The 26,475-nt window shown below is 43.2% G+C and overlaps 2 protein-coding genes across 2 annotated transcripts; one reads left to right on the top strand and one right to left on the bottom strand.

Annotated features, from left to right (window-relative positions):
- Positions 1-319: 319 nt before the first annotated feature.
- rhobtb3 (Rho related BTB domain containing 3) lies at positions 320-20,233 on the top strand. Its single transcript, XM_070844307.1, has 12 exons — positions 320-487; positions 1,353-1,545; positions 3,800-3,957; positions 4,357-4,465; positions 6,963-7,158; positions 7,291-7,457; positions 12,669-12,778; positions 14,174-14,279; positions 15,082-15,255; positions 18,328-18,494; positions 18,815-18,911; positions 20,115-20,233. Exons 1-12 carry the CDS (start codon positions 320-322, stop codon positions 20,231-20,233), a joined length of 1,764 nt encoding a protein of 587 aa, XP_070700408.1.
- glrx (glutaredoxin (thioltransferase)) lies at positions 19,747-26,475 on the bottom strand. Its single transcript, XM_070844309.1, has 3 exons — positions 26,233-26,475; positions 24,847-24,978; positions 19,747-20,254 (listed from the first exon to the last, which is right to left on the bottom strand). Exons 1-2 carry the CDS (start codon positions 26,437-26,439, stop codon positions 24,865-24,867), a joined length of 321 nt encoding a protein of 106 aa, XP_070700410.1. The 5' UTR covers positions 26,440-26,475; the 3' UTR covers positions 19,747-20,254; positions 24,847-24,864.

Here is a 26,475-nt window from a genome sequence, read left to right as displayed (position 1 = left end):
AACCACAGCTGCGAAAATATTTCTCAAAGTGTCTGATTTGATTGAGCCATAACATCCTCTCAGGTGTAACAAGGGCCTTGGCAAGCTTCTTCTCAGTGACATAACAGTGATGCACTGTCTCCGTGATAGACATGAATAATAAGGAAAGCAAAAAGAGGTGCCTCCTCTCCCTCAGCGCTGCCTCTGGATCATCACCATCTGCATGTGTGCTGCTTCATTCCAGCCACTTTCAACCACGACTTGTCTGGCTTACAGGTCCATCCACATTGTGGCTCTGGGCAGCGAGTGCCCCAGAGGAATCGGGCCCGGGGAGGAGATCATGGGCCAGGGGCAGCTGCAGGGAGGCCTGCTGTGGAGCTACCTGGGTCACGGAGCGCTGGTGGGACCCTGCGACCTGGAGAGCAGCCTGCACAACCCGGCCTTCATGGAGTACACCTCACGGGTGTTTGGAGATGTCACTGTGGTGGTGCGGGATTGTCCCAGCTGGGTGAGAGGCTGGTGGTGTGACTGGCATGGGTTTATACACTGAGAATCTATGTTTCGCTCATTCAGGTGTCCATCTCCAGAAAGGGGAGTCGTAAAAGTCGTTTTAGGTGTCATTTCAGCCCCCACACCCTCCTGCTTGTGTCAGACTTAAGGGCAGGCCTTGACAAATGGCATTAAACGGTGGAGTAATTCTGCCAGAGCATTGTCACAGTGAAAGAGAGTGCCTCACTTCACTGATGAGCTGTTTACTTTTCACTCTGCTTCTGTTTCTCAGAAGACGTGCAACATTTCAAATTCCAAGGCCACTTGCCTTCCAGCGCTGATTGCAGGCTTTGTAAAAAAAGAAATGTCTCTATTCTTGGGGGGACGCTATTTTAACATGCACTGCACACACACACACGCACACAAAAAGAAAGAACTGAAAGAACTTTTGTTCCTAATAGCACATGAATTTGAAATGAAAGCACTGTTATGATTTGGTAGCAGCACTGTATGCGTCCTATTATCGGGCTGTCTAACCCTGTCAGGGGTGGTGCTGGGGAAAGTCTGTCAGTCTAATTCTACGTCTCTTTGTCCTTTTTTTTTTCCATTCAACTTGCTCAAAGCTTTGTGGAGCGTTTTTTCCCTCCCCTTGCCTAATGAGTTGAATCAGGTTGGTTTTAGAGCGAGCAGCCCCCACGCAGGTCCTTGGGGGTAAAGTCCCAAGAGCCACACTGAGGTATTTATACTTAGGGGGATTCAGAGGGGAAGGGTTATGTGAGGCTACAGGTTAGCGATGCTGACATTTCTGTGTATTGCTTTTCTCCCGTTTGCCCTCCTCTGACCTCCCTCTATTTATATTTCTTGTCCTTCTCTCGCCTTTCCAGGACTTGTTGGACAGCGATTGGGCCAGCGTACGGAAAGTTCTTGAGCAGGCGGACATCCTGGTCATTAAATATTCAGTCACGGACAAGCTGGCCTTCCAGCAGGTCAGGAACGGCTACGCCCCGAGACTCCGCCCGCTCCTCAGGCACTGGGGTGTGCCTGTCATCCTGGTCGCTGTCGGAGCGCGGCTGAACGGTGAGGATGCTTTTGTGGTGTGTTGTTGTCAGAGCCGGAGTGACTTTGGTTTCGCCTTGACAACTGATTGTTCCTTTTTCAGTCTGACTTTGCTGTATGACGCTGGAGTTTGAGAGGCAGCAAATACAAAATGTCTCATCTCTCAGTCGTCGCACTTGATACTCTGGTATTTTAGGGTTAATTTCCTGATGCCTCAGCTGATGAGTTTGATTCTCGCGCAATATCAAGTTCTTCTTCTCGTCGGGCCAGTGAGATCACTGTCTGAGCCTTGTGTCCTCTAGCTTGTCCTCACAGCAATGAGGAGGATGCTCATGATTAAATCTCCTCTTGGCTGCCTTCAGGCTGTCAGCTCACACGCATCCCTGCAGGAAACACACCACATCAAGACATTAAGTGTATATTGTTTGGCTATTTTAAGCAGTAAACATCTTGCACAGCACTAAATATACACAGTCATGGCTCAAAAGTGCACTCCAACAGTAGTTTGTCCCTTATGTAGGACTAGGGCACTTGGGTGTAGCCATACTGGAGGCTGCTTTACACACCAGGAAACATACATGTGTTTCTGCACGCACATTGACCATTGTTGAATCCAGATTCTGTAAACGAGCTCATCAAATGCACCAGGTTGTATTTTTAGCTTGTTTGCTCAACATGCTTTGAGATTCTGTCAGAGCTCCGCTGCAGAATGATCACAGTGTGAGTCAAGTCTTTGCCGGTGAGAGGAGAGGAGGAGAGGGAGTGGGTACCTGTGGACCACAGCCCTCGTTTGTGCTTTTGTTTGTGGCTGCTGTGAATATTTTCACGTCATCCTCTCGTGACTGCAGAGAATGACGGCTGAGTCCCGAGCGCTTCCTCCTGTTCGACTTTAGACCACCCAGGGCACAGCTGTGGCACAGAGCGCTCCCGTACGAGCATTAATGCAGCCATTAAACCAGCGGCGAACGCTGGAGCACAGACGGATTCGTCCAAGGGCACGCACGCACCCTCACTCACACAAACATACCGACGATATGCCAAGTCACCGCCTGTCAGATTCTCACACACACACACACACACACACACACACACACACACACACTTTCTAGCGCCGTCTCTCTGTCATGCCTGTAGGTTATTAGCAGTATGATTTATCAAATGCCTCAGCACTTAGCTGTATGTCCCGCTCAGTCTCTGGCTCTCTTCCTTTTGTGCAGTCTCTTTTTTTTTTTTTCTTCTCCTTCAAGCTAATCCCTTCAAATTTTGTCTCCTTGGTCCCCATGCACACATGCCACAGCGTGGCTGGTCATAGCGCACGGGCCATTGCAGATTTTATGTAATTAGATGATCTGTCTTTTCTGTCGCCGTAAGAGGATTCTTCGCTTTTTCATCAGACTCGGTGAAGATGTGGAAACGGCGGCCTGGAAGTGCAAAACACAGTGTTAGATACAAGAAAACCAAAGACCTAAAGCCATTTCAGGAGCCAACATCTCAAAAACACATAACAGAGAAGAACAGCGGGGCTGTCTGCTGTGTGGTCACTGAGATACACAAGAGGAATTAAAATGTAGTCCACACCATAACAGCACATGTGGCTGTGAAATCTGGTTTTCACGTTCTGTTTCATGACATTCGCTTTCTATTTTAATTTGATGTGTTTTGTATTCTGTTCGTCACACAAAGTCACTTTTAGTGGTGCTTTTTGCACTTTTTTTGTTGGATCTTTAAAGGGAACTTTAAACAAGCACAGAAGCATATTTACAGAAGAGCTTCTGAGTGCCATGTGTTGTATTTTGCTGGATTCTTATTGTCACTATGGGCATACTTTTAGGGAGTGTCAAACATTGTTACCCAGCTTTGCTCTGATTGGCTGAGCCTGGGAGTAGCTTGACTCCTAATCACAACCACCCGAGTGATGGATGTGTTTACGACCATACAGGCCTACAGTAGAGTACTTGTTTCGCTCTGTGGTGTTAACTTGACAGGGTCTGATGAAGGTCTCTGTTAAACTCAAACGTTTGTCTGTTAAATTTATTGAGCTATCAGCACAGTGTGCAGATTTTTTTTTCTTCCGACTTCTGTCAGACTTTATTCTGTGCAACAAGAGACAAGCATTTCCAGCGTTTCCAGAGTTGCTCGGCTAAAAAGCACAATGTAATATCAAATGACTCGAGGATTGCTTTTCGTATGCCCTCATAAACTATTTATTAGATTCAGTTATTTATACAGTTAGAATGATTTCGCCTCAGAGCTAAATTCTCCTCTCCATGCTCAGATGAAGGCCCTCCGTGTACGTGCCCGCTGTGTGCGTCCGACTGGAGCAGCTGTGTGCCTCACAGTGAAGGTCTGCAGCTGTCCCGGGACCTGGGGGCCACCTACCTGGAGCTGCCCTCCCTCAACCACGTCTTTGTGGGCCGCTACTTCGGCAGCGTGGTGAGTGGTCATGCCGCACAGGTATTAAATGGTCCAAGTGGTGGTTGAATAAGCACTTAACATAACTTTTTGTTGCATTTTGATTCTTGTGCTTGAAATGAATGAGTGTGTTTTTTTTTTTTGACCCGGCATCCACTGATAAAATTGCACACGTGCTTTTATGCTCAAATCAAGCTGCTCTAAGATGAATTCTTATGTTTGTGCACTCTCCCTGTTCATTAAACTCGATGAACTCTTCATTTCAGACAGGTACTGTACTTACTAGAGGAGACAAGGACAGGTAGCTACGCTGGTCTCCTCACAAAGTTGTTTCCGAGGCAAAGAAAAGAATCGATGATGTAACATCACTATTTTTGTACCTCGCATTTGAACCAACGTGTGCATTTCTGTGTTGTTCAGCTGGAGTACTTCATGATTCAGTGTCTGAAACACAAAGCCAAAGAAAGGCCGGAGAAGAGGCGAGGAAACAAAGTGAACGAACTTCGTCCTCCTCACTTAGAGCAACCAGGTCAGATGACTACTATGGTATCTAAAAACTAATACTGCTTTTACGTTAAGAGGCATTTATTTGTTTCTACTGTTAACCCATTTTCAGCTCATTCAAAACATATTTTCCGTGAATGCCAATTATTGTCAATGTTGTTTAATCATTTAAATGTCATGACATTTGTTAATTACTGTTGCTTTGAGTTGCACTTTTCATGGCGCATAGAGACCACTCAGTTGGACTGACGGGATTGTTTCTTCTTACAGCTTACATAGCCACAAAAAGAGCTGAGCACAAAGGATTTAATCCAGATCAATATTCTCTGTTCCAAACTGGAAATAAGAAGAGAGACAAAGAGCTAGGTAGACTACTTTCATTCAGTGACATTTGAATCAATTTTAGACGGAGCTCTTTTCAGCGCCAGACGCAGCAACAACTGAGCGCCTTGTTCGGAGCTGCTCCACGATTGTAGCTGTGAAATGGGGAGACATTAATCTTATCTTCAACCAAATGCTCTTAATCAGTTGAAGTATTTCGGCACCTGAACACTACAAAGCCGCTTGTCCAGCCAGTAACATCCCTAATGCAGTGAAACTCAATGGTATTCATTTATAAGACAAAGAAAACTGACACTTTTCTCACAGTTTTTTTTTTTTTTTTCTCTGAGAAGCTGGAACCAGGGAATGCTTTTTTTTTTGCTTGAAAAAGTTATTTAATTATCAAAAAATTGCCAATTAATTATCAACTAAGCTTTAACTTTAATCTGTTGATTTTAAATTTCAGATGAAATTTTAATTAAGCTTCTTAACAAGCCAAATTGAAGCTGCGCTGAACGTTTTTGGTTCGTAGCAGACTGCAGATTTATTTCCAACTGCCTTTAAGCCAATCTCATTCCACAAACACAAAACAATTATGAGAAGAGATAAATGATCAAGAGAGGACAAAACTCACAGAGCTACAGACACTCATGCACAGCGAGCAGCAGAGTTTGATTATTGTAGCAAAGCTTATAAGAAACGGGCCAAGCTGGAGTGGTTCAACAAGTTGCATTTCGTCTGCTTTTCCTTTTGTCTTAACGTTTTACTCTCTACAGTCTGTAGCACTCGTTCTCCTAATTGGCCAAAAGACAGTCTGATTTAATCTGCCGGATGTTGCTGCAAACTGAAATCTTCCTGTGTTTTTGTGTATCCAATTACATAATTAAGATCAATTTGGCTGGAAGCACAACACGGCTCAAATACATCCAGGAGCATCATTTATTTATTATTAATTTCAAACAATGGAGTCCAGTGTGAATTCGTAGCTACAACAACTTCTCACATTTCAGTATTTTCTCCACGCTCCGTTAACTTTTTACAAAACAAAACGCCTCAAAACACAAACCGTGCTGTTAAACTAGTGTTAAATATTGATCTGACCACCTTTGCTGCTGTGTGTGTCTCAGTCTGACACGTTGGCCGGCAGCTTGCGGTCCAGCCAAAGAGGCAGCAAGTGTGTGGATTTATTGATGCCAGTCCGACACCACTTAACTCTACTTACGGTGTAGCTTGCATTAAATATGACATGGCACTGATGGGAGTTTTCACGGCTAAATCAGAGTGGCTGTAAAAAACAAGGTGAGGTTCCCAGAGGTGCAGCGTGGATTAGCAGTGCAGTATAATGAATGAATACCAGGATAAGAGGACAATGATTTATGGAGCCTCCCATCCTCCTACTCCTTTTTGCTCTCCAATTTTATGAATCTGAATCCATGAGTACATGCTTCACCAAACACTTTGAAATATTTCTTTACAGGCCGTTGCTCCAGACAGGTTTTCTAATTCTGTACTTTTTTGGTATTTTTCTTGTGTTCACTGTTTTTACTGTTACACTCAGTGCTGTTTTTTTTTATTTTATTTTAGAACTTATTTAAAAGAGGCTTATGTTTTCCTATCACTAAAAGACATAATTAGTAAATGTGAGCTTTTGGTGTCAGTTCCTCGAGGTTTAAAGAAAGCAGGAACAAACCCTCTGCTGAAGAGACGGACGTCACAATTTCTCCGTTACTTCAATAGACCAGAATCCCGTGCAGCGGCCTCAGTTTGTGTCTTTGCAGATCTGTCATTTGTGCAAAGACAAACATATCTGGAAGCGTTCTTTCTAACTTGAGCAACAAGGCAGGGCACAACCTGACATTGGCCGCTCTCTTTTTCTGTCTTGACTAAAAGATCTCACTACACTATCGCTGTCAGTATCGGTCTCTCCACATACCGTAGACACCACACTTCGCTCTTCGAGTTGTCAAAATCCATTGTCAAAAAAAGGGGAAATCACTAGTAGAAGTAGACAAGGTAGATTGAGGAAAAACGAGTGCACCAAAAGTGTAAATTAAAGCACTCCTGGGGTGCTCTGAACATAACAAATTGGATGGTTTTCCCCTCAAATTCAGGCGAGCTGAATTGCAGCAGTGATTGCTAATTAACACAACTCATCCTTCCTATTTTCACCCTCTGTGCTCCCTCTTGCTCGCCCCGTTCAGCACGTCTTCCCCCTATACGAGTAGAGGAGTCCAGCTTCTCCCAGGACATGCAGTGGTTGTTGGAGCGTGGCGTGCAGTTCGCCGATGTGGCTTTCTACGCCGGCGACTCTGGGAAAGAACTGGGGTGGGCGCACGCAGCTGTACTGTGTGCTGTCAGTCCGTACTTCAGACAGCTGCTCCTGGGGCCCAAGAACAGGTACGGAGAGATAATAGCACGATGCAGCTTAACAAGCTATTTCACCACCTGAGCCTGTAGCCAGCAGGAGCTCAGCTCTGAATTTCATCTCTGGTTGGGCAGGGAACGTCCACAGTCACGGTGTGTTTGCAGAGAGCGTGATGGAGGCCCCCACTCGCTGCTGTCCACCTGGGACGGAGGGATTATTGATGACATGCCTCGATCAGAAGGGCATCTGACAGGACGGCTGTCTCGTCTGGTGGTGAAGGACCCTCTCCTGTGTATGTGCTTGTGGGAGACTCTCATGTTCATTTACAGAGGTAAAAACCACCACTCAAACAGAGCACACCCAGATATCCACTCAACCTTTTTTTAAAGCTCGAGATGCTGGAAAGGTTACATGAATATGAACATTAAAGGACACACAGTGTGCTCTCTTCTCACCGTCTCTTTAAACGCTGTTTTACCCACATTAACTTAGCAGCATGCTCACACCAAGTTCAACTAACAAAACAATATAAAACACAACAAAACGTACAGCTTTCAAGTCTGAAGTCGGGTCATGGACAGCCGGTATTGATCAATCCTTGAGTTTGTACCGTTACTGTCCCTCATTATGAAAGCAGCCCAGAGTAAAACAATGACATACACACACACAAACACACATGCTGGTCTTCACTTTCTCATATGGTGGGAAGACATGAAAACTGTTTTGCTGTTCACTGATTTTGCGGACAACAACAACACGATCTGCATGCTTTGCTCGTACCTTTGACACCTTATTACCAGAGCCAGCCTTAGCGAACAATAGCGAGGTGGACTCAGTCTTTTGGCATGCAGGATACTAATTTATTTATAACTATTTTCTTGATTGTTTTGATCTATGAAATGTTAGAAAATTATGAAAAATGCTCCAAATCAGAACTTCCTAATTCCCAAGATGACCAACTGAAATTGCTTGTTTTTTCTTGCTATATCCTGTCATAGAAGACTGAGAAAACCCGTAAATCCTCATGTAACAGAGGCTGGAACTGCAGATTTTTTTTTAAAATCTCAACAAAACTCGAGAAGAAAAGTCCCTGGATGCCATGAATGTCTGTACAACAGTTCTTGGCAATCCACTCGCTGGTTGTTTCAGTCTGGACTGAAGTGGGGGATCACATTGCCACCCACAGAGGCATGCACAAACAATGAATTAAATAACTACAATTAAATAATCAATGATTCCACTAACTGTTGGACTGTACGTATACAACTTAAAACCTAAAATATGACAAAGGGGTGAGTTAATCAGACATGAACTTATTTCTGTATTAAAACCTAAATCACAACAACACAGAAGAGCGTCTCATCCCCTCTGATTAAAACCCTTTGGTTTCACCAGGATGAAGCTGACATTCTGGCACCAGGATCAGTTGCACAGAAAGAGCCAAACAGAAAGTGGAGATCAGAATACAAAGCTGTCTCCACAGCAGCGGCCAACATGCACTTTGTCCAGAACAATCTGGACTCTGCACACATGCCTCAGTCAGTTTACGCCATGATTTCCTGGAAATGATGTGCATCACACTTTAAAAAAATAAATAAGACTGCTCAGTGAGTTGAACTGCATTCATCCTTAATAACCTAGTGTCTGTGGTACTTTTCAGCCTTGATGCTTCCTGTTTGTCGCTTCCTGCACATTAAAACTGGACTATAAATACAGTAAACAGAGCTGCACTGATATCCACAGCATGGGAACTCCATTCCCCAAAAGCAGTTACTCTTTTTCCAATAATTTAGATGTGATGATTAATGTCCCCTTGGCAGCAGAAGGCAGTTTGCCTGTTATTGGGTCTCGTCCAATGTTCCATTATAGTGAGGAACAGAAATCAGTCAAAGTGAAAGCACTTGATAGAAGCAACTGTAGTATTTTAATCTAGGACCTGATCATTCACCGTGTAATACTGTGATCACACACTGCTTTCTTAAGCTGCCTCAGGCCACTCATGTTCCCTTTATCTCCACCCAGCGCAGTTTTATCAATCATCATGGACGCGTGGATTGGTACAAGGATCAATGTCTTTGCGGGAACTGACCTTCCGTCATTTTGATGGGATTAGTTGATAGAATCTCATTCTGTATCTTTTTTACTGTGCTCTCATATTTGCATCGACAAATTATTAACACCATAATGAAGCTATCATGTAAAATTTACAGTATCTTTTATTGAGTTCACCTAACGAGGACGCTGGCATAAAAGCGTGTGTTTAGAAAAACATTTGCAGGTGCTGTAAATTCCAAAATGGTCTCCACTCCCTGCGACTTCAGTGCCGTAATGAAAATCTTCTCAGTCTGCAGCTCTGCAGTGGTGCGCTTCGTGCATGTTAGATGGCAGCGCCTGTGCATGACGCTTCATCAAAGGCTGCATGTAGTGCAGGAGTCCTTATGGCAAAGAGCTGCGCTAACGTGTGACTCACGGCTGCCTCTTAACATATATGTGAGCAGCACTGATGCTCTCAATGAACACGCATACACACCAGAGGCACACACATAAGCTGAGTGTGTGTGTGTGTGTGTGTGTGTGTGTGTGTGTGTGTGCTGGTAAAGGGAGAGCGGAGAAGGGAAGAAGATTATAGGGTTAGACTGAGTCTCTGTGAGTGACTGTATGAATAAGAATAAGAAAGCCAGCGGCTGAAAGACGGAGGGTGCAGTGTGTGTTTTCACACACGCGTGTACAAGTCATAGTGTGGGTTTTTTGGGTTTTTTTTGGGGGGGGGGGGTAAGAGAGCAGGAATATGAGAAAGCAAGGAGTGGAAAATTGAATGTGGTGGGACGTGAGGGTGAGAGAGGTGTTTAAGGTACAGCATTTGTGTGAGATAATGTGATGGTGAGAGAGTGCTTTGGTGGGAGAGCAGGGCATACTGTGTGTGTGTGGGGGGGGGTGTGTGTGTGTGTGGGGGGGGGGGGGGGGCTTGGAGAGAACAGCAGAAAAGGGAAAACGTGTGCATGTGCTGTGGAGAATAGAGGAATGTCACTGCAGGGAGACGATGTTAAGTCATGTGTGAGAAATGACTAATGTTAACCTTCAACATGGAGGGTCTGATTGTATGTTTAAAGCAGCTGACCTCACATGCAGTGTGTGTGTGTGTATATCTGTGTTACTGTGTTTTATTGAACTAAAATCAGAACGAATCAGATGTGAACGTGCGTCTCCTTTGCCCACAGAAATATTCGGAGACCACAGAGAACGTTTGATGTTCATTTGCAGCAAATCCACAACAAACTGTACTTTGCTTCCCCAATGATGGGACAGATCTCCTCTGCTTGTCATTCAGTTCCACTCATTTGTCAGCTGTAGCTCATTTCTCTGGCTTAGCACAACACATTTCCATAACAATAGCCCGTCTCTGTAAAAACACAGCGTCACGCTCCCGGTGTTATTCCACGCTCTGGGTTTTTGTCACTTCTGTGTGTGTGGACAGGTCACAGAGGCCGTGACTTTGCTTGTGTGACGTTAACACTGTGAGACTCTGTCTCCTTGTGTAGTGTGCTGTTGATTCATTCCATTTGGCACTCGGTTGTTATTGTGTGTGTGCATGTTAAGCACACATGTATTACATGTGTATGACACAGATCAGTGTGTGTGTGTGTGTGTTTGTGGCCGTCCTGGCCTTATTTGGGGTCAAACTTTAGTTTGCTCAGTTGTTGTTGTCCTACTGGGGGAAGATTTGTTGTAAGTTGGTTTCCTTGCAACTGAATTTAGCACAAATTACACTGGTTTATGTCCTTGAAAGGGTTTAGAGTTTAGAGGTTTAGAGTCAGGAATGTAGCAGGTAAGGAAGTGGTTAAGCAAAACCTCCAGGAAATTAGTGTTAATCTGTGCAACTTGTTCCCAAAAGTATCCTATCTCAGCCTTCATGTTTGTCTGTGTGTTTGTGTAGGTGGGTGAGAAGAAAAACTGAAACTTATGTGTGAGATTATGTCGGAATGATTTAAGCTTTTTGCAGCTTTTGCTTTTTGCGTACATATATTCAGTTTTATGCAGTTCCTTTCCATCCTGCATATGAAAGCATCTACCAGTGCATTCAGGTCTGTTTTTTGCTGTCTGGCTGCATCATATGTCAGCAGCACAGTCCCTGAGCTAATCTCTCACCCTGCCTATGAGGTGTCTGCGCCGTGCAGTGTCATTATCCGGCACCGTGTGTTGAAGTAATCCCTCTATCAGCCCCAAATACCGTCATTATGAACTAATGATGAGATAAATCCTGCCCAGTCCAGCTCCCTTCTTCCCTCAACAGTCTGTTTATGTCCCACGGAGACAGAGTGCACCACCCCAATCAAGCTGCAGGGCTGCGTAGGCTTTATAAAGGAGCATACCTCTGAAGTGAAGGCAGCGATGTTTTCCAAATGATGAAGCAAGTTTTACTTTGCCTGTTTTTGTGTTTTTAATAGTTGCTCAGGTTTCTCTTTATATATCAGGGCTGCTTGTTTTTGAGTCTCTGTACTTCTTACTAAATATCACAGCCCAAATTTCTATTTCCCTGTTTATTTACTGTACATCAAACATTTTAAATCATAATGTGTGGCTGTGAGGATAACCATGTTGGACAGTTGATTGGTTGGTCACCCTCTTTGGTTCAGACGTATCTTTAAAACCATTGAGTGGATTGTTATGGCATTTTGTACAACCATTCATGGTCCTCAGAGGATGTATTCCACTGGGTTTGGTGATTCCTTGACTTAACCTCTACAGCCACGACGAGGTTCACATGTGTTGTTTTTTAGCGAAATGTCTCATCAGCTGTTCCATTGTAATTGCTTGATTCCTTACTTTTTTATTTCCGTGAGGCATCATCAGGTCCCAGTTTCAATGTGTCCAATGCTTTTGATTTAAACACCTGCAAAACCCCATCAGCCTCATCTGTGCTTTGTGTTTAGTGCTGTTTTGTGTATTGTCACTGTTAGCGTGCTGACATTAGCATTTTTCTTAAAGCTCCTTAAGTACAGTCTCTCTTTTGAGCTTCAATCAGACAAGCTTGTATATATTTCTAATGTGATTTGTGAAGTTAAACTATATCTGTATTTCAAATTGTGAAGATATGGATTCAAGTTTTAAATATCTCTACACTACACTAAAATACTTATTTTTCACTTTGCATTTTTATCCAACAACTGAGTGGAAAAAACTGAAATAAAATAATCTGGCCGAAGTTAAATGGAAGTTATATAAATCTATAAAAACTATTAACCACTTGACTTGGATGCAGATTCATTATGGCCTCTGGTGTGGTTTGCAAAGGCTTTTGGGTCACTGTTTTGTGGAATTTGTGGAATCTGTACTGGGCGTCCCACCCATAACCACCATGGATTATATAAACAGACAAATTTTAGAACAAGCTCACTTTGTCAAAAACAGGTCCTGAGTGTTTGCTGTAAGGAACGTGGGTGGTGAGAACAGTGCCAGCTAGAAAAGAGTTTGCCCGCATGTTTGTGCAAACTGTACAATTGTGGGTCCACAGAATCGGTGTGTTTGTGGATGTTTTTTGTAGGAGCGTGGGAGTGGGACCACCTCCAGGAGGCCCTGGAGGAGAAGCTGAAGAATTCGCTCGCTGTGGCTCAGCTTATGGAGCGCATACGATCCCTCATCGGCAGAGAGAGGGTGAGGTCTTTGATGTTTAAAATCACCTCTCTTCTCGTTCTCTAATGAAACATCATCTTGTTTAAGGCTGGAATATCTTACGGTGTGTACGCTACAGCAGCCCTCCGCAACAAAAGAGGTTAAATATCTGATGTGTCAAGTTTACTCTTTGAAGGTACAAACACATGTTTTTGGAGGTGCAGACTAACAGCGCCTTAATTAACAAGACCTTGTTTTAAAACAGTGCAGTGATAATGTGGACATAATTAGCATATTTACATAATTAGTCCCCATATCACCTCTAAGATACTGTGGGAATTAGCAAAACATAAACAAGAGATGCTCTCCGAGGAGCTGAAGCACAACACAAGATAAGTACAGAGTTCAGACCGGTCGTCAGCCAGGAAATCCATCATTATGTAAAAAAAAAAAAAACTGCAGCGTCACATCTGTAATGTACTGTGTTATGTATTTAGAAGACGTTAGGTGTGGCCATGTAATAGGCAGCAGACTTTACCATTTAGAGAGATATCAGCAGATATGACATGTCTGCTTCTGACAAGCCTTTGGCACCGTGCATGGTCTACCAACCCATCTGGATAGAACTAGGTCTTCTACCTGAGGCAGTGTTGAGAGGAGCTGACAGAGAGAGAGAGAGAGAGAGAGCGAGAGAGAGAGAGAGACGGCTGGGTTGCTGTAACACGATGAGACGCCCTAATGTCCTGTCATGATTTGATCTCGTCCTCTGCAAGCATCTCTGGGTCGTCTCCCTCTGCGCGACCAGCTGAGATTTGCTTTCCGTAAGCTTGCCATTGATTTACAAAATCAAAGCGGCTTGATTCTGTGGCTGCCTCTCCTGAAGCCTCTGTGTGTGCTGAGCTCCCCCTCTGCAGCAGAGCAGGGCGAGAATATGGAGTTCTTTGTGCTTCAGTTGACTGAGAAAGGTCACGTAATGGTAATGGGATGCTTTGACGACACTCATTTATGGACATAACAAAACCTTTTTTTATGCACTCCAAAGAGACGCACTGACAGCCGCACAACTGGTTTTACTCTGTGCACTGCAGTGCATATACTGCATTACGCTCCCTTCTTTAAACGCTTAAGATGAGCAGGAATGTGTTAATGAACAGACAGTTTGGACGGCCGTCTGGTTCTCAGCCTGTTTCGCAGTGTTAGTCAGTTTTGTCATGTCGTTCTTGGCATTGCAGTTCAAGTATGTTTGGGTAGCGCTAAACAAGACTGGCAGAGAGGCCATTTGTATTCCACAGGGGAGGTGAGATAGATGCACAGAATGGCAATTGTGTTGGTAACTAGTACCTGACATGTAGCAGAGGAATACTAACTCTCCATATATTCTGGCTTCTTCTGTGTGTGTGTGTGCGTGTGTGTGTGTGTGTGTGTGCGTGCACATAGGGCCCCAGGGACACCCCGAGTGCACGTGCGGCTCAGCTCGGTCCCCAGACACTTGTCAACCTGTTCAATTCTCCTCTTTACTCGGATGTCATCTTCATGGTGCAAGGTAAGTCCAGGCCGATCAGCTCGACGTACGCACATTTACAAATGCATGCACTGTCACACAGCGGAGGAAGGTCACATTTTATTAGCCGTGATTGAATTATGATCTCAGTCCCGGGCCCGGTCGTCCATTTGGAGACACAATGAGATAAAGCGGTCCGAGGGATGGGCTGCCTTCCGTTCCCGTCATGTTCCATCTCAGCAGAAGCTCCTCCGTGAGCTGCATTTAGCCAATTCTCTATTAAAGGATCAAACTGAGAAATCCAGAAATAATGCCCCAAGGCCTCACCTAATCAATATTTATCTCATGAAAAGTGCAGTGAGCTTTTCTTGTACTTGCACCTCTGAGCCCAACTCTTGGAGGTCACCGAGAAAATTTGTCGAATAATATTCTGTGGGTTTTTCTACGCTGACGCGCTGATGGAGCGTGGTGGTAGCTGTCACTGGCTGTTAACTGTGCTTAATGACGGTGATTATGTCAGGACTTGTGCCCAGGCTTTACATGTCATTTGTTTCCTGTTCATTTAAATGGCCATTATGACACATCATCACTCATAACAAGCCAGATTGAATTAGGTTTGGCCTCTGTACTTCTGTAATGAGCCCAAAAAGTCTTGTCGGTGTTATTAGGATCGTTTGACTTGATGAAAATTGGTTAAAGTTCGTATGCGTTTGGGATCATCTCCAAAAAATGTTTGGATCAAACACGCATTCTGTTTCTATCTGTCAAGATAGAAGAGTTTATACTCTCAGACTTTCCATTTCACAGCTCAGATATTCTAAACCTGTCTGTGTGTGTGGTGAAGGGAGTGTACTGCCGGCACACCGGGCAGTGCTGGTGGCGCGCTGCGATGTCATGGCGGCCATGTTCAGCGGGAAGTACGCGGAGGCCCGGAGCCGAGTGGTGCCCATCCACGGCGTCTCCTCGGATACCTTCCTGTCTTTCCTGGAGTACCTCTACACTGACTCCTGCTGTCCTGGTGAGTTTACTGCACACGATCCACACGTGTGCCCAAGTTTACCACTGTGACTGTAAGCATTACGATTAAAGACTAAGCGGCACCTAAAACTGCATACTCATCTCCAATGGGAGGCCTAAATATAGTAAGATAATGGCACTCCCCTTCTCTTTATCGTGTGGACTAATTAAACTCTGTAGCAGATTTTGTATGGCGGTGAGATAGATTGCACAGGGAAACCCTCAGTCAGTGTGTTATTAATTCAGCCGCCTATAATGTCTCCCTCAGGCTGTTGCTGTAAATAAAAATAGTCTGCTCAGTTGAATAATGGATAATAACTCAGACAGTAATAGACAGACAGTGATTTCTGATTGAGATGAAAGCTTTGAATGTCACGGACCAGACGAGCAGAATGACAGAAGGTCAACAGACTTTTGATGTAATTTTAATGCACTGCAGAAGAAAGCGCCATTCTCAAACGAGAAGACACTTGAGAGAGGTACGGCAGTGTTTTCCTCCAGGCCTCGCTCAGTAAACGCAGCCCAAAACAAGAGCGCAGATGACAAGGGCCATCAACCATCTGTGTGACTGCGACACGCTGCCAGTGTCAGTCTCATGTGGCGCGCGGAGAACAGCACCGAGCTTAAAATTAAATTAGTTTTAGTGATGACAAAATCAACCCGTGGCATCACTGCTGTTAATGATGCCAGCTCACGGCCCCAGACGCCTTCTTGTTGTTGTTTTCCGCTGTCACTATCTGTCACATCGCACGCTGCATTTTCAAAGCAATTAGTGCAGATAATTCTCTCTGGTGATGCAATGAGCTACTGTACATTACACTTTTTGAAGTGTGTGTACAACCATAAAGTTACTTTTAAGTTGCATTTGTGTTTTAAACACTGAATCAAGCGACTCTGTGATGTGAACGCTTTGCTGATGCTGTTGAATCCAACTGAAAATCGACATCAACACCAGCCTGCAGCTCTCAGCCACTTTTAGCTTGTTGCTTTGTCTTTTATTAGTGAGACAAAACAAATAACGGCAGTTCATTCAAAGCTGTGGGCTTGCACACACCACACCAAGTGCGTGCTACCTTTTCAGCGCTAAAATGGCTGAGAGTCAAGGTTAAATATTTCAGGAGTGAGTGCACCAAACAACATCTAAACGCCTGTCTTTTACAGGCAGCCAAAGGGACTTCAATTTAATATTTGTGTTGCTCTTTCTCTGCTACGTGTGTAAGTGGGCAACTCTTTCCTAACAGGTTAGCCAAAGCAACTGGATTGGCTGAAATCTCATAAGGCTTCTTGCTGTGTTTTTGAGTTCTTCTTCCCCTTAGTGCTAAAAGATGACTTAATTCAGCTTTGAATGATGAGCTTATGCAGTCGTGTCTAGAGGGGCTTTGTTATCCACTGTGACATCGCAACTAACTGTTGTCCCTCTTTAATCAAGCCCACCAACGACAGATAATTACAGATTCAGCACAAAAAACACATGTTATGTTTCTTAATTAATAGATAAAGCCATAGAACTGTTACTTGCAGTTACAGAATCAGAGTTAATCACAACATTGGCTGTCATTTTCCCTCCCAGTATTGTTACATAACGAAGCTGCTGAATAGACAATGTAAAGGTTCAGAATAATCCGTTCTGAATAAGCAGCTACTGAGAGCTGACAATCCCCTTATTTTGTGGCATGAGATGTTTTGATGCAAAAAAAAAATAAATATAAATAAATAAATAAATCACGAAAAACCTCAACAAGCAACCCTTTAAGATCCAGCTTAGGCACAAGGAGGGGAAGCAAGCTGTTTCCAGAGATACAGCTTCAGGTTGAGTCATGGGAACGGGAAATTAAAGCCATGAAAGAGCTCCAGAGGCTGCAGCCGCTGCACTGTTATGTAAGAGCCCAACACTCAAGGTCAAAGCAAGCTAACTCCACCGGTAGCACCGAAAACAGGTGTGAAATGAGAGTTTCATTCACATATATATATATATACTGTGCATGCTGTATGATAGCAGGGTATGCTGTTCATGCTCACTTACACGTTCAGATGACTGTGCAGCTGAAAAGAACAAAGCCTCTGAATGGCTGCAGCCCAGTCGGCATCAGCCTGTCAGACACATGCAGAGAATCCGTGTTTACAGGAGGGAGTGAAGGATGATGGCAGCGCTCGACTGACATAAATGACAGGAATCAAATTAGATCAGGAGGATTTTGACATTAAATAATGGGACTGCCACTACTTGTTTGAAATGTGTTGCAGTATAGTCAGGATGTCATTTGACTGCTTGTCATATGGGACAATAAGATAGATTTATATAGATATAAAGCCATAAATAAATGTTGGTTGTATTATTGATGCTTGTGTGTGTGTGTGTGTGTGTGTCAGTAGTCTGTTGTAGGGCTCCATTCAAACAGAGAACTCTTTGTAAACAATGTTTAAGAAAAGTGCTCTCAGAAATCTCCAGCAAATTTGTCCACATGAAGCAGACGTGATCATACAATATCTGGAGTCACCAGACAAATATAGGTTTGATATTTACTGTGCATTTAGCTCAGTTTTGGTCTCCGCCAACTTTAGCTGCCACCTTTCACCAGTGAGTCTCTAACTTCTGTCTGCTGTCCAGTGGATTCATTACAGCTTTGTTACTCTAAACAGCTTCTTGCTGTTGCTGGAACTGTAAATTTATGGGCAGTAAAACCGAATCGATGAGCTGAAAGATGCTGAAATGCTCTGTAGAGAGTTGGGTGATAATTTCCCTACATACACTACAAGCAACGCCACATACACAGGGTCATTTTATATATAGTTCATATAAAAGCATTGAATTGTGCAGCTTTAACTTTTTTGTTTTTGTTATATTCTAATATCTATATTATGTGGTTGTGTTCCAGTTTCACTTTTTGGGTCAATAACACTTTCTTTACTTCAGGTAGCGCTTTTTAAGCCGTCAATGTCGTCTGGACAATATGTTAAAAAATGTATCCAGCTTCTGTGTAAATCTAGAATTGACCGTAATCTACATTAGAACTATAAATGCACGTGTAATAAAATACACATATCACAGTGCTATGTGCGCTTGTGTGTCCAGCCAGTGTGTTGCAGGCCATGGCGGTGCTCGTCTGTGCCGAGATGTATCAGGTGAAACGTCTGCAGCACCTGTGTGAAGTGTGCGTGTGCGCCTACCTTCAGAGCATGCCCAGCAGAGAGCTGTCATCAACGGGTATCAGTGTGATTCGGCTCCTCCGCCGAGCAAAGGTCAGTGCAACTTTTGAGTGTAATGGTGTAAAAAAAAAAAGGGGGCGAGAGAGGTGAACTTCAGAGAGATGAGTCTCATTATGATATGACATTACCTTCGGCTAACATAAAATAAATGTTGTGTGTAGAGGAAATCTAGCCGTTTGTCAAAAGAATTGCCCAATCCAATGTTTTTTTTTTTCTGCAGCAAGCTTAATCTCATTAGTTGCAGCAGCCCCAGGCCTCCTTCTGCAACATCCATGGTTATCTGTTGAAAAGCATTCATTCTCAACTGAATCAGTGTTACTTGTCATAATGTCTGTGTTTAAATTGATCCTCAGTGCCACAACGCAGAGCAGCTGTACGTCTGGCTCCTCCACTTTATCGCCAACAACTACCTGATCTTCAGTCACAAACCTGACTTCCTGGAGCTCTCAGGTCAGTGTGTGAATGTTTTAAACGTGCAGGAAATGTCGGATAAATTCATTCTAGCCTTGTAAGTGATGGTTATGGAGACTAACATTGCTGCAAAGTGATTGCAAAGTTAAGATGCTGGCTTTAGTTTCAGACTTCATTTAAAAAAAATTATTTAATCAAAGTGCCTCGAGGCTTTTGACGATCTGTTTTTCCACACACATGTGCAGGCTAGTCTCCCTCTGCCTCAGAGGACGGCTGTAAATAGCAGGCTGGTTTTTTCACTTTGGTCTACGACCAACCAGTTGGTCAAATACATGAGGTGTAATCAAGGTGTAATCGTCCACCGATCAGTTGTGACTTAAAACGAAATACCATGAATAGAACGCAAGTGCATTTATAAGTTAGGATATATCTATAGATATAGATATAGATATATAGATAGATATCTATATCTATCTATATATATCTATCTATCTATCTATCTATATATATCTAGATATATCTATATCTAGATATATCTATCTAGATATATCTAGATAGATAGATAGATAGATAGATAGATAGATCTATATATCTAGATATATATAGATAGATATATATCTATATATCTAGAGATAGATAGATATAGATAGATATCTATATATCTAGATATAGATAGATAGATATAGATAGATATCTATATATAGATATATAGATATATATCTAGATATAGATAGATATAGATATATAGATAAAACATGCTTTGTGTATGAATAAAACATTTATTCACACACAAAACTTTGCATCTCAGTTATTAGTCTTATACACTTAACAGACCAAATAATCAGTTCATTACAAAGATTAACGGCAACATTGCTCTGGTTAGTAGCGGCAGCACGTTTTATTGTCATTAGTCATACACACAAGAGGATTTAAGACCATTGGACGGGTACTGAAGGGCACAACCAAAGTAAAAGGCAAGAATAAGTCAGCAGCACATGATCGATCACCGCTGGACTACTGCTGCTTGTTGGTGTAAAAAAAAAAAAAATCTTATCAGATATTTCAGGCTTGTTGGCTTGTTGGTTCATGGCAACAATCCAAGGATTTACTACACTATGAGTTTAAGAGAGTAAGTGCCAAATACCGTAAATCTTGGCATAATGGTTTTATCAGTAAAACACTGTTGTGTTTGCGATAGATCAGTGATAGGTTTGTTTTTATGTGTGTGTGTGTGTGTTCCAGAGGAGGAGCGTGAGCAGGTGGAGAGGTTACGCTGGCCATCCAGAGGCTACCTGCAGGAGCTCAGCGAATACCAGCAGCGGCGACGCAAGCTACGCAAGTCCCGCTGCATTGTCATGTGACCCCACCTGGACGGCAAAAGCCTACAGAAAACAGGGAGAGAGCAGAGGAGGGACAAAATAATGACAAAGAGTGAGATTGGTCATCAGCGCTTGGAGAAAGAGACTGATCAATCAATTAATTTCTTCTGGTTGTCTTGCTGTCTGAAGGGCTGAGAGACTCTGCTGCAGAGGAAAATGGCTTAAGACTCCTTAATCAATGGGACAGCGTCGTCAAGCAGTGACATACATTGGTCTGACACGCCTTTCCTACCCTCAAGGAATGACTGTGTCCTTTGTGTAATGACTATTCCATCATCGGCAATACAAAATGACTGATCCTTAAAACCGAATATGAATCTGAAATGACTTGCTGGAAACTGGCCAGAGGCCCTGTGAAAGATTATATTTCTATTGGCAGATGCAAAATGGTGGTTAGCGAAGATGAACAGTGACATAAAATGGCTCCATTACCAGCACTGATATCAAATGACCACACATCTGTTCGAAAAACTGACCAGAATCATGTGCAGCCTGTTGCAAACTACAGTTAACGGGTAAATGGGACTTCAGGTTGAAAAAGCAGGAAGGAAACCGAGCTCAAGTGTTTTCTTCTCGACTCGACACCTGGGGATGTCTTTGTATCTTCTGTACGCTGGACATGGGACTGGTCCGTCTTAAATCAAACTCTGGCCCATGCTGCATCTGTGTCCCGTCCGAACGTGTGCACACGCAGCATTTCACAAGCTGAAATGACTCTCGTGCCTCTTAACTTCTTAATGGCCCGATTGGCATTTCAGCCGAGCGGTGACCTACATTAACGCGGAGAGGAAAGTAACCGTTAATGCAGCTGGTAGCGCAGCCGCGCTCATCTTCATCTGTAGTCTGACAGAAACTCAGTTTAGCAGACGAGCAGGACCAATCTAATTACGATTCTTTTATTAGATCCTCTCAGATCTCCGATGCAACTTCAGTGAGCGTCTCGGACTGATTTTATTACCATGTGGGATGGAATACATTTTGGTTGTCGTCTGTGTCAAATGAGGCCATCTCGCTTTCATTTAGAAAAGGCTTGAAATTAAACTGTCAAGTTAAACTACCCATCGCCTGTACTGAAATCGAGTGCTCCGTACACCAAATCCAGAACAGTAATCTATGTATTTTTAGATTTCAGTTCCACCTTTTCCTTTGCAGGTCAGTCAGACGTAACGCTGAAACTATTCCTTATCTATTTGCAATAACTAACTAATAATGGTCTGTCTCTGTCCGTCACATAAAAAGGCAAAAGCCTTTCGTAGCATTTACATGTACAGAGGCAGTATAAAGATTTAGGAACAACAACCATATCATGAACATGCGTTGGTACTCTTTAAACCACAATGCCTCTGGGTGTATACACGATATTTATTTTGTTCTGTTTTTTAATTTGAGGTTATTTTTGATCATTAAGATTATGATTTATTGGTGCTGCAATTATATTTGTAAACTATACTGTAAGTGGATATGATTTACTTATTTTTTAAGCATTTGGAGTAGAGACAACTGGGTCACACTGTTTTACCGTCCACTGTTTCACTGGTATTTACTTCTAGTACGTGATTATAAAACACAAACTGGGGAGAAGGAAGACAGAACAATGTCATTTGTCAGGAAAAACCTTCAACACAATGAAGCAAAAAACAAAAAAAAACAGAAGAAATCAGTGACATTTTGCAGCAAGCTTTTTATTCAGTGAATCAGTAGCAGTCATTAATAGTCAAACAGTATGCAGCTGTATGTGCATCCAGCTCCCACAGTACTTCAGCAGAGGTGTAGCAGCAGCCTGTCTAGTACAAGAAAGCGACCACAGATTTTGACGGTGTACAGGTGAGATCAGCTGGTACCTTTTAAACACCAGGTGTATTATTTTACCTGCTGCTGCACCACAGCAACCCTCAGACAAACCCACCAGTCCGCTCTTACGAAGAAAATCAGCAAATAACGGTTGAAAAACTGGACGGTAAAACGAGGCGCACCCCAGTGCTGCATCCACACCCAGTGTGGAGACACTCATGTGGCTCCACTGGGCCAGAAATGTACAAACTGTAGATAACATGACGTCTGACTTTAAATAAAGACATGTTTTAGAATGAACATACCACAGACTCCATCAGTGTCTGCACATTATCGTACAGGTATCTGTGTGCACTTTGATTTATTCATTTTCCTCTCCCTCCCCTTTCCTCTGGGAAATGGAGGCCAGTATGTGAAATAAAGGAGTTCGGACAACTCAAGCCTCCAGAACAGCTTCAGTGCTCCTTGTCAGATTCTCCGAGTGTCTGAAACTCTACTGGAGGGATGAACTTCATTCTTCCCCTAAGATATTTCCTCATTGTGTGGTTCGGGTGAAGAATGCAGTCCAACTTCAGAATCAGACCACACGGTACAGTGGGGCAAAAAAGTATTTAGTCAGCCACCAATTGTGCAAGTTCTCCCACTTAAAAAGATGAGAGAGGCCTGTCATTTTCATCATAGGTACACTTCAACTATGAGAGACAGAATGGGGGGAAAGAATCCAGGAAATCACATTGTAGGATTTTTAATGAATTAATTGGTAAATTCCTCGGTAAAATAAGTATTTGGTCACCTACAAACAAGCAAGATTTCTGGCTCTCACAGACCTGTAACTTCTTCTTTAAGAGGCTCCTCTGTCCTCCACTCGTTACCTGTATTAATGGCACTTGTTTGAACTGGTTATCAGTATAAAAGACACCTGTCCACAACCTCAAACAGTCACACTCCAAACTCCACTATGGCCAAGACCAAAGAGCTGTCAAAGGACACCAGAAACAAAATTGTAGACCTGCACCAGGCTGGGAAGACTGAATCTGCAATAGGTAAGCAGCTTGGTGTGAAGAAATCAACTGTGGGAGCAATTATTAGAAAATGGAAGACATACAAGACCACTGATAATCTCCCTCGATCTGGGGCTCCACGCAAGATCGCAGAGAGCTGGGACCAAAGTAACAAAGGCTACCATCAGTGACACACTACGCCACCAGGGACTCAAATCCTGCAGTGCCAGACGTGTCCCCCTGCTTAAGCCAGTACATGTCCAGGCCCGTCTGAAGTTTGCTAGAGAGCATTTGGATGATCCAGAAGAGGATTGGGAGAATGTCATATGGTCAGATGAAACCAAAATAGAACTTTTTGGTAAAAACTCAACTTGTCGTGTTTGGAGGAGAAAGAATGCTGATTTGCATCCAAAGAACACCATACCTACTGTGAAGCATGGGGGTGGAAACATCATGCTTTGGGGCTGTTTTTCTGCAAAGGGACCAGGACGACTGATCCGTGTAAAGGAAAGAATGAATGGGGCCATGTATCGTTAGATTTTGAGTGAAAACCTCCTTCCATCAGCAAGGGCATTGAAGATGAAACGTGGCTGGGTCTTTCAGCATGACAATGATCCCAAACACACCGCCCGGGCAACGAAGGAGTGGCTTCGTAAGAAGCATTTCAAGGTCCTGGAGTGGCCTAGCCAGTCTCCAGATCTCAACCCCATAGAAAATCTTTGGAGGGAGTTGAAAGTCCGTGTTGCCCAGCGACAGCCCCAAAACATCACTGCTCCAGAGGAGATCTGCATGGAGTAATGAGCCAAAATACCAGCAACAGTGTGTGAAAACCTTGTGAAGACGTTTGACCTCTGTCATTGCCAACAAAGGGTATATAACAAAGTATAGAGATGAACTTTTGTTATTGACCAAATACTTATTTTCCACCATAATTTGCAAATAAATTCTTTAAAAATCCTACAATGTGATTTCCTGGATTCTTTCCCCCTATTCTGTCTCTCATAGTTGAAGTGTACCTATGATGAAAATTACAGGCCTCTCATCTTTTTAAGTGAGAGAACTTGCACAATTGGTGGCTGACTAAATACTTTTTTGCCCCACTGTATCGTCGTCGTTCAGACTGTGTCGGATTAGCCGATAACGGAGTCATAAATTGGCTCTGCTAAAGGACACGACAGACTACAAGTTGGACCTTTACCAATCACAGCTTGTTGGCTGTTTTGTTGGCACAGGTGATGTGTACGGTGCCAGGCACCAACTTCACCCCTTCCATCTAACAATGATGAATGTTTATGTATGTGGTGACGGTTTTATGAATGAAAATTTAACCTACATACGTCTGCAGAGGGTGAAGTCACACCCACAGCTGAGATTAATGACACGCTGGCTCCACACGGCCGAGCCAAGTGGTCAAACTCTGTGAGAGGAGTTAGGAGCACGGTCCGGTGGCTGCGTCGGCCAAAGCAAATGATTTCTCGGCCATCAAATCAGACCAGTCAAGTAGCTGCTTGTGCCTCGCGTGGAAGAGTCTGCATTCATTATGTTTCTTCACTCATTCACTAAGGAGACCCCCTCCATTTGTCACCCATCTGGTGGGCCTGGAGCAGATTTAGCTCCCGTCTTCCTCACTGAGCAACTACTTCTCACCACCTCCACAATCTTACTCCATTCAGCTATTCTTTTCTACACCGATGAGAGCTCTCCGTTACTAGTTTACGCTCTCACCGACACCTACCTGCCACCACGAACGCTTCCATGTTTTACATTTTTACGAGTGTGTGAGTCTGTGTCATTGTCCTGTACCTGCAGGTCTGGAGTGGGTCACTGCAGAGCTCCAATAGACTGCAGCATGCCCTCCAGTTTACCGCTCTTCTGCAGCGCCGCCACGTCGCTGCCGCCTCCGACACACTCCTCGCCGATGAACACCCGTGGGACCTACATTCACATCAATAGAAGAGTGTGGTTGGATGATATGACAATAAATATCGTTTATACCATGATATCTCTTTGACATATCTATATTTGACTGGTATTTCATTCATAGGAGGAAGCTGACATTTCTGTCTGATAATTAGACATAATTAACTATATTGAGGTATATTCATATAACAATATAACTTTACGTATAACCAGTGGTGGAAAGATTTCTTTAAAAATACTGTACAAATTAGAGGTACTGCACTTCAAGCATTTTCTTTCCATGCAACTTTTTTTTTTAAATTTGACAGAGACAGACACAAGATATTAGGAGCTTATTAAATTTTCATCACAATCCATATATTTATATCTATATTTATATTTATATTTATGTTTGCTATTTTTTGTCTTTTCTATTGCTTTGTTTCTTTCACTGTCCCTGTTTATATTGTTGCTGCTGTAACAAGAAAATTTCCCCCTATGGGGGATAAAATAAAGAAGTCTAAAGTCTAAAGTCTAAACGTATGATGCTAATATGATGCTTTGTCATCAGTTAAACTACCCAAGGACACACCAGATGAAATCAGCAGATTAATCCATAATAATCACAGTAAAAATCCTTCTTTTAACGCATAAATAATAATAATCTAAAAATATGATTTGAGTACTCTGACTTCTTTATACATACTTACAAACTTCAAACTCCAATGCAGGACTTTTTACTTGTAACAGTGTGTTATTGGTATTTTAAATCTGAATACTTCCACCAGTGGCTATACCACGACAGGACTTTATGATCATGGTCCTGCACAGATAAACCAGGAGCAGACAGGTGAAACAGGTGTGGGTGGGTGTGGTCGTGTTGGAGCATGCGCACTTCCTCTCCCTCCTCCTCAAGAAGATTCCTGATTATTTTCTTCTAAAGCTAAATTTTGGACGAAAGCTTCATCAACAGATTCAGATTTCATGCTGAACTGTAGTCAAAATAAATAATAAAAAAAACAACAACAACCAGCTAATAAATCCGAAGCGCTGACATCCTGTCAGTATTCATCACAGAGCTTCATGTTCTTCCAGTTTCACTCATGGTGAAAATTAAATCTGAAAACGCTCATTTGGTCACGAAGACAACAGTAACCCCACCCTTTCCTCTAAAGAGCGACCCCCTCAATTCAACAGATAAAACACCACTAAGCTGTTGCATTTTGAAGCAGTTCAGAGTGAAACTGGTCCTGGTGATTTCCCAGTATGACAAAGCAACTTCGTGTTTACCGTGCGGGCTCCGGTCAGCTCCAGGAAATAGTCCTGCATGCTGTCCATGTCGCTGCGCCCACTTATGTCAATGTACTCCAAATGTCCCGGTTTGAATTTATATTTAGACAAAACGTCTTTGGCCATGTTGCAGTACGAGCACGTGGGCTTCATGAACAGCACCACTTTGTCTCCTTTAATTTTGGCCTGAACGAACTGCTGCGCCATCTTTTCGTCTGATGGGAGATGAGAGGAGCGAAAGTG

The sequence above is a fragment of the Pempheris klunzingeri genome, chromosome 2 (assembly GCF_042242105.1).
Source record: "Pempheris klunzingeri isolate RE-2024b chromosome 2, fPemKlu1.hap1, whole genome shotgun sequence".
Classification (NCBI taxonomy): domain Eukaryota; kingdom Metazoa; phylum Chordata; class Actinopteri; order Acropomatiformes; family Pempheridae; genus Pempheris; species Pempheris klunzingeri.
The sequence above is the reverse complement of the archived record's forward strand: the minus strand, read 5'-3'. Positions and strand labels throughout refer to the sequence as shown.